General features: G+C 43.8%; 1 protein-coding gene across 1 annotated transcript in view; it reads right to left on the reverse strand.

Moving 5' to 3' along the window:
- BMERB1 (bMERB domain containing 1) overlaps positions 1-3658 on the reverse strand; it is a 94782-nt gene extending 91124 nt beyond the window's left edge. Inside the window, exon 1 of the mRNA XM_069486085.1 lies at positions 3438-3658. Within this exon, the coding sequence (XP_069342186.1) occupies positions 3438-3543 (106 nt within the window). The 5' untranslated portion in view covers positions 3544-3658. The remainder of the gene's footprint in view (positions 1-3437) is intronic.
- Positions 3659-9177: the final 5519 nt, after the last annotated feature.

The following is a 9177-nucleotide window of genomic DNA, read 5'->3' on the forward strand; positions in this document are numbered from 1 at the left end:
CTATCAAGAAATGGCCACAACAACAGACAACTGTGTTTTTTAAAAGTTCTGCACTTTTTCAAAAGGCACCTTGTCTTCGTGTCTCCCCCAATTAATTACAGTCTGCTGAAAGCAGTATTTTATATACCTAACCACACTGAAATGTCACCATACATTTTACAAGTGAGGAAAACAAACCTCAACACTAGCAGAAAAATGCCATCACCGGTGGATGGGAGCAACTGCTCAGAATCTTTCTCCAAGAAAATACTAGATGGTTTGCAAGGGTGCAAAAGCCTTTCTCTACACATTCCCAAGAGGAAGGCAGTATAGACACGGTCCTTATCCAGAATTTACAAAGAAACAGAAGCAATAAAAAGCTGTAACTGAAGAGCTTGGAATAATCTCTTCAAATACTGCTGGGTGCCATTCTCTTTTGTCCTGGTATGACAACCATTCTGCATTCATTGAGCACTTACATAGTGCCAGGCACTATGCTAAATATGTTACATGCATGATCCCATTTAATCTTCCAAGATTCATTAGTACTACTAGTAGTAGTAGTAGTGTTCATTACTACTATCATGCCCATTTCACAGATGAAGCAACCAACACAGACAGGTTCAGGATTTTCCCAGGGTGACAAACCTACAAGCTTTTAGAACTGGTATGAACTCATTTCACCTGACTTCAAAACTCCCATTCTTTAATACTATTACTACAGCACATTACATATCTTTTATCTAAAAACTGTAGTTAAAACTAGAAATAACAGTTAACATAACCTTAACTAAAAACGACCAGTTCTGTGATCTTTCTTCCCTTTTCAATTCTTTTGACTTTACACATACTCAGAGTTTAACATAAAATCTTTAAATATGTATGGAAATTAAAGAGAGCATGCCTTCTTTTTAAGGAGCATTTCACACATTCCAACGTTGCCTTGACGAATGTTATGCCATAGAAAGAATAGTACTAATTTTCACACTTCATTAATAAATAAATGGAGGCCCCAGACGTTGTGGAATGGATCCATAGATATGCTGGGAGTTGAGAGAGTGTTCCAAGAAAGCTTTGATCAAAAAATGCCTGGTTGCAGACAAGAGTCTAGAGATCAAAACTTGCCAGATGCAAGATTCAAAAACGAGATCAGTGCTTTAAGAAGATTTCAAGTTTAAATGGGCAAAAAAAGAAGAAAAAAAAAAAATTTGGGGAATCCGTGCAAAAGCAGATAGAACCCGTGCTCTTGTACCTGACTAGGGTGCAAGACTCAGAGTCTTTGATGGTTTGGAACAAAGAGGATGAAAAAACCTTTCTGCCAGACTTTTAACAGTGTGCATCCTAGAACTCACAAGTACAAACATTTCAGGAGCTAGACTGTTATGCCCTGGGTCCTTACTGCAATTTCCCTGTATGTTTGAAATTTTCCTAATAAAATGGCAAGAAAATAAAAAGCTATGAGAGAGTTATTAGAGAACTGACCAAAATTGCAGGTTTGCCTAGCCCCGGGTGTTGCTTTATGCAATTCCTTACAGAGGCTAAAAGCAAGTTCCTTCTGTACATGTTGTAGCAACAACACAGTAGCAGCAACCGATATGTATTGAGCTCTCCATACACTGTCTTATTTAATATTCACAATAAAGCCATACAGTAGCTACCACTATCATCTTCAGTTTCAGAAAACAGAGGCAGAGTGAGGGTTAGAAATGTTCTAAAAGTCACATAGCCAGCAAGGAACTAAGCGAGGATTCAAACCAGCGCTTCTTTGAACAGCTTCTACTCTGCATGGACCCAGCATCGGTCCACTGTGAGCTCCAGAGACCAACAGGGCTGCCACACATTTATAAAATCACTGAACATGTTCTGGGACTCTCTCTCAACAGACTTAGACAGGTTCCTGAAACCACAAAAGCAACAAACCTTCATATTAAAAGCAGGGGCTCTGAGGACCAACAAATCTGGGTTCCAATCCTGGCTCTCCCACTTATCAGATCACCTAATAAGCCCTAGTTTTTTTCATCTGCGCAAAGGCAGTCATAATACTCACCTCAGGAGGTAATTTTGGGGATGAAATGAGATGATGCACGTAAAGTTCTTAGTACATGGTAATCCTAGCAATAAAAGGCAGCCATTGTTGGTATTATTTTGAGCTTGTAAGACACGGAGACTCTCAGCCCTGATGTTATAGCAAAGGGGTTGGAAAGGATGACATAGAAGGTAGGACCAAGATTCAAAAAAAAAAAAAAAAAAGGGAGAAAGAAAAAAGAAAAGAAGGAAAAAGGTTGGGGGCCCTGCAGTATCCATCATAGCCGGTGAGGAACTGAGACATCTGGTTGCGGTTTCAACTTGAACCCATCAGAATTAGAACACACCTGAGCCATTCTAGGAAGATTTTCTGAATTCATAATTATAGGTAATAGAGAAAGCGCACACACAGTTTCCTACCAGGTGAAGACGGGAAAAGAGCACATTCACGATACTTTGGCCCAGCGTAGCTTAGACATCAGTGCGGGGGACGACAGCTAAGTAAGCACAGTGACCCAGGGCCAGGCAGAAAGCTGCAGGGTCCCCGAGGAGGGCGAGAGGGCCTTTCCCAGCCTAGCAGAAGGCACACGCCAGGGCAAGCCATGCAGGGTCACTGGGAAGCCCCCCCCCCCGGGGTTTGCAGCGACAGCTGGTGACCCCGAAGCCCCCTGACGCTGCCTCGTTACACTTCGAGGGCAGGAGTTTCAACTATTTCGTCCCAATAATTTAAAACAAGAATCCTTCGTTGGTGTGGAAACGTCGTTAACACCAAAACACCACAGAGAGAACCGGTAAATGCAGCTAGGCTGCTTCGGAACCGCCTTCTAGGACCGAACCCAAACCGAAGACTTGAACCGAGTCGGGGGAGAAAGAAGGATGTGCTCACGGTTCATCTTCCCCAAATCCTCCCCCACGCCGCCCGCCCGGACCCAGGAGAAGGCGAGGGAGGAGAGGCTGGGAATTTCAGGTGTGCCCCGAACCTCGCGCTGCGGGGAAGCTGGAGGAACCCCGCGGACACTCCCCCCGCTCCAGGGACCCGGGCGCCTTCCAGGACGGCCCTGCGGCCCCAGCGACCCAGCGCATCCCGGGCGGAGAAGGCATCCTTTCTCCCTCAGCTGAGGGAAAAAACCCTACTTTTCCAGGAGCAGCTGGCGGCCAGCTGACGGATCTGGGACTCCGGAGCGCGGCCCGGGCTCCCGGCTCAGTCGCCTGGCCGTCCCCCGGCCTCCCCGGCAAGCCCAGCCCGGAGGGTCCCTCTTTTGTTCGTGAGGAGAACGCGTCGCCGCGCAGCGCTGCGCAACCCCCGGCGCCGAAAGCCCCGCCGAGGGGGCGCTTCCCTGCGTCTAAGCCCCGCGCGTTCCCCGAGCGCCCGCGACCACCGGCTGCAGCTCACGGGTCCCCGACTGTCCCCCGCCCCCCGCCCGAGTACTCACTTCTCCCCAGTCCCTCCGCTTTCCACGCCGTCTCCTCCACAGCCCCATAGCGCCTCAGCGGCTTCTCGGCTTCCAGATGTGTGGACAAAGATGGCTTTAACTCCATCTCCGATCCCCGCGGGCAGGTCGACGGGTCTCCCTTCACTCCATCCCCGCCGCCGGCTGCAGGGAGGGAGGCGGCTCCAGTCAGCAGCGCTTCAAGGGGCCGGGCGCTCGTGACGCGACTCCATGTCTTCCGCCGCCAGCGCCCGGGAGCGCAGACCGGTACACCCCGCAGGGGGAGGGACGCAGAGCACATGCGCAGTGCAGGCCCAGGGGGACGGCTAGGGGGCTGCGTAGGGAGAAAGAGGGGCAGATGATGACTCCAAGAACAACAATAATAACACTAAAATAAAACCAAGCCAAAGGAAGTAAGAACAAGGCCAGACTGGAGCCGGTGGTGATGCTTTGCGTGGGGCTGGTACCATGGGTGGCTTGTGGTCTGTCAGCGGGCTGCCAGGCTTGGAGTGGGCTTGGCGAGCCCATCTCTATCTGTGGGCGATGGATCCATCTTTATGGGGACTATGCAGATCTGTAGATTCTGTGCTTGGCTGAGTGTGTTTTTGTGACAATCTTTGTCATTTGTGCCTGTGTGTATAATTTGAAACCAAACAGTGGATTCCTGTGTCAGTTCTGTATGAGTTTGCATGGACTTGAGAGAGAGAGAGAGAGAGAGAGAAATGAAAATATTTTGGACACAGGTATAACAAAGCCGTTTGGAACATGGGTCTTTACTTTCCCAAAACCCAGAGATTTTTCTTACTAACAAAGCATGGCAGGTTAAAAGTATAGAGTAAAATCAGTAGCTAGACTGATAAAAATTAGTACTATTTATTGAATGACAACTAGGTGCAAAACTCTTCCCAATAACTCTGTGAAACATGATTTTTTGTCTGCCTTGATTTACAGAGAATGAAATTGGGGGTGCAGAAAGATTAAGTTATTTGCCCAAACTCCCACACTTACTAAGTGGCCTGGCCAGCACTTGAATCTAGGCAATTTGAATCTGAATTTATCCTCTTTATTATATTGACTTCCTAGACTGCACAGTTAAGGTGCTTCCTATCAGGCAGGGGAAAAAAGCTCTGTAGAATATGGGTGGTTCCTTTGTTGTTTGTTGTTGTTTTGAAATGTCATCTTGTACCCCTGTGTATACATATTCACAGAAACACTGAAATGACATACGCCAAAATGTTGATAGTGACTGCCTATGGATCTCATGATAGTAACTGTTCTGTTTGTATTCTCCAATGGTCCTACAAGGTATATGTATTATTTTTATAATCAGAGAAAAATCAACAATGTTTTTAATGCATGGAAAATAAAATGACTATGAATAAATGCACCAAAACATTAACAGTGTTTGTTTCTAGAGTGGAGATTTGGGGGAGATCTTTTCTTTTTCAATTTTCTGAATTTTACAACCATCTATCGTGAGCTCATGTTGTTTTGTGATTTATAAAAGAATAAATTCAGCTTCTAAAAATGTGTGAGTAGTAGAATTCTGAAATCCTAGAGGACAAAACTATCTCTGCCACCGCAGTGCCTGGAACCCTGTCTGTTTGCATTAGTTTAGGGTGATAATGCTTCAAGTTCAATAACTGGCTGAAGTAACCATCTGCGTGGAATTATTAAGTGGTTCCCCAGCCCTGGCTCCTTGTCCTGGCTTGGTGCCTCGGCTCTGCTGGGAATGCCAAAAACTTGGAGGGATGCTGGGTGATTACAAAGAGCCAGGACAGCAGGGGCCAGTGCAAGAACTGTCATTTTGGTTGATTGAAGGGGAAAATAATGCAATATCATCTTGGTAATTTGATACTTTATCCAGCATGTTGACATTTCTAAATGTACCTGACACTGAGCTCATCAGAATCGCATGGTGTTCAAAAATATGGGTTTTGAAATTCAGACCATCTGAGTTTGAGCCCTGACTCTGCCACCTGCCAGCTGTGTGACCTTGTGTGACGTGTTGCTTAATCTCTCTAAGCTTCACTTTTTTATCTTTAAAATTCCAACAGCACCACCTATCCCAGAGGACTGTTGTGATGATTAAATGAGATAATGCATGACTGCACATAGGAGGGCCTCACTACAAGTTAATATCATCATCATCATCATCATCATCATCATTGGGTCTAAGCACTGTGCTAGCTGATACTTTGAGTTCTGACTTTTTGGGAAGTTACCAAATGAAGTCTCCAAACCAAAAAACAAAAACCTATTAAAATTACATTGAATAGAGAAATTGGAACCCTCATGCAATGGTGCAGCCACTTTGGAAGATGGTCTGACAGTTCCTCAAAAAGATAAACAACCCAGCAACTTTCCTCCTAGGTGTCCACCCTAGAGAAATGAAAACACATGTTCACACACAAATATGTGTGTACAGATGTTCGTAGCAGTATTATTCACCATAGCCAAAAAAGTGGAAGCAATCTAAATATCCATCAACTGATGAATGGGTAAATGAAATGTGATGTCGTATCCTTACAGCGGAATGTTATTTGGCAATAAAAAGGAATTAATAACATGCTACGACATGGGAAAATCTTGAAAACACTACATTAAGTGAAAGATACCAGTCATAAAAGACCACATATTGTATCATTCCACCGATAGGAAATGTTGAGAATCTATACCTATAGAGAAAGCATATCTATAGCAAATCTATGGAGAAAGAAAGTAGATTAGTGAGTACCTAGGGCTGGGAGTGGGGGAGAAGATGAGAAAAGGGGGTAATTGCTAAAGGTCCAGGGTTCTTTCTGGGGTGAAGAAAATGTTCTAAAGTTGAGTGTAGTGATGGTTGCACAACTCTGTGAATATACTCAAAGCCATTGAATCACACCCTTTAAAAAGGTGAATAATATGGTATGTAATTTATATCTCAATAAATCTATTCTCCAAGAAATGACTCTGCGTGGGATTTAAACATTTGAATCACAGTGCATTATCATGAGGTAGCAGAATGACTGGGCAAGTCTGTGCAGCCAGCCAGCAGGGAATTCCAGGGGTCTGGCCACATAATGCAAATTGTTCCTGGTCTTTGCTGGGATTTTGCGTTACGTGGTGGTCACTGTCCACTCCAGCTTCTCATTCTGCACCCCTTCTTAGTTAAATCTGCCTTTGGTTGCGGCTTCAACACCAATAGCTCCTGATTTTCACCGGACCCAGTCTCTCTCCTGTGTATTTCCACCTATCTCTTGGAAATAGCCAGCCATCTTGGAAAAATTGACAAAAGACAGAAGTGGGTTTGGAAGATAAAATAGAGTTAAAGAGAGAGTTGCAAGAAAGTACAGTATATATTGCTCTTAAAGGAGGCTTGAGAGATAGAAAAGAAGCTGAGGAAATATATGCTCAGGTCTTAGGATCTGAAATTCTGTATCTGGCAGAGAGCGAGGAGCTGGCACTTCCTCATGAAGTGCTCAAGAAGCGGGATCAGGTGTGTTAGTCGCGCTGGGCATGAAATTATAAGCGGAGCTTACGCTACATGCCCCATTGAGAGTGGGGAGGCAGGTGTCTGAGAAAAATCCCTGAGGCGTATGGGGACTCTCCCTCTATTATGGCATTTTCTGTTTTTTAAAGTTGACATGTATTGAGTGGTTACTATGTGCTGGATGCTTTACAAGACTTACCCTTCTTAACTCTGTACTTTTCACAGTATCCTGTGAGGCAGGGGCTATAGCTCAGAACTTTTGAGTAAATTGCTTGCTGACACGTGGCAGGACCAGGATTCAAACTCAGAGAGCCCAAACACTTAACCACAACCCACATCACTGGTCAAAGCTGTTTCTTCTCAAGAAACCACCATGGCAATGCCCCGAGGAGGGATTTATAACCTCAACCTGAACATGTTCAAAATCAGATTCGTTATATTTGCCCCCAAACCTGCTCCACCTGAATTAGAAATCTCAGATTTCTCCTTGGTACCGTATTCTCTCATATTCCGCATTCTCCCCGACACAGTCAGTCAACAAATCCTATTCATTCTACCTTGGAAATAGCTCCCAAATCCAATCACCCTCCTCGTTCCCACTGCTTTGCTTTCACTCACTTTTGTATCATCTCTGACCTAGGCTATTATGAAAACCATCTTTTCTGAGGTTTTTTTTTTCCCCCACTAGAAACCATTCTCCACACTGCTTCTAAAATTAGATTAAAACACACATACTCAAATCCAATGCCACTCTGCTCCTTAGAAACCTCCGCTGGCTTCCTGCTGCCTGTAGAGTAATTTACATAACCAATCTTCTCAGTCTGGGGGACAAACAGGTTATTTCCAACTTTTTGAGATTATCAACAAAACTGTGAGGAACGGTCTTTCAGTTAAAGCTTTGTAGATGACCTTTATTTCCTTAGGATAAATCCCTTGAAGTGAAATTGCCGAATCAAAGGATATGCACATTTTCAAAGGCATTTGATGTTCATGCCAAGTTATACTCACCAGAATTGTGTGTGAGAACTACAAATTATTATAAAGCACATGTTTATGTGAGTATGCCTGTGGAGTAGAAATGCAGTTTATTTACTTTCGGATCATCAGAGCTGAAATATCCAATGGCAGTTGGTAGATACCCAGCACATGTTTGTTGAATGAATGAATGAATTGGGTAAACAGAAGAAAAGTCCTTTAAGTACTCCCTGGTTTGTGTACAGCTTAAATAATCATATCGTAGCATGACATAACTGCTACCATGCCATGTCTGTATTTACCCAACTATTTAACATGGAATTGATTCAATAGTACCCCTTTGCAGACAGGAATGATGTTTCTCAGTTTTCAAAAATTCCCATCCAGGAAATAAAATCCTTACCTCCTACCTAGATTTACTATGTATCTATAGCCCCAACCTTGGTCTCTTCAATTTTCCATCATCACCTTTGCAGGGCAGTTATTCTCTGGAAAAGGATGGACCTAAACTAGCAAATGAATAAAGAGGTGTGAAAATTTACAAATCCATATTTCCAGATGTGGAACTCTGTGTTGGACGGCTCCACTAGAATAAATATCGTAGAAACACCTCAATATCTTCCTCCAAAACCTATCTTCTGTATTTCCTGCCACAGCTGATGACACCTTTGTTTTAGCCAGTAATTCAAGCCGGAAAATTTGTATTTTGACTTACAAATCTTGCTGATATTACCTCCTAGCAAATCTAAATTGATTAACCTCTAACCTGTCCCTTACTCTCTACTACCATTGAACTAATTTGGGCTTAAATTCTCTCTCCCCTAGAGAATGCAATTTTCTTTTAACGTTTACTCTTTTAACCATTATTTGTTAGTGCTTATTCTGAGCCTGGGAGTTCCAGGTTGCATTGAGCTAGGATGACGCCACTGCACTCTAGCCAGGTGACCAAGTGAGACCCTGTCCCCCCCCCCCAAAAAGATACTAACACTGATTGGTCCTACTATGTGCCAGGCACTGTCCCTTAAGCGTTCCCATACATGATCTCATTTAATCGTCATTTAATTTTGGCTGAGAAAAGTTAAGCTCCTTACTCAGGATCATACGACTAGTAAATAAAGACTGAGGCGCTTCAAAAATGCTTCAAAAATCACTATTCCCACTGTTAGAAGACATTTATTTCCTTGTGTAAACTTCAGGGACTTTACAAGGGAAATATTGGATTACTGTAATATGACTCATCAGCCCAACTTAGTATTACCTATTCATTATAACGCAATGATGCTTGCACAACTGAGA

This window comes from Eulemur rufifrons, chromosome 14, assembly GCF_041146395.1.
Source record: "Eulemur rufifrons isolate Redbay chromosome 14, OSU_ERuf_1, whole genome shotgun sequence".
NCBI classification, from domain to species: Eukaryota; Metazoa; Chordata; class Mammalia; order Primates; family Lemuridae; genus Eulemur; species Eulemur rufifrons.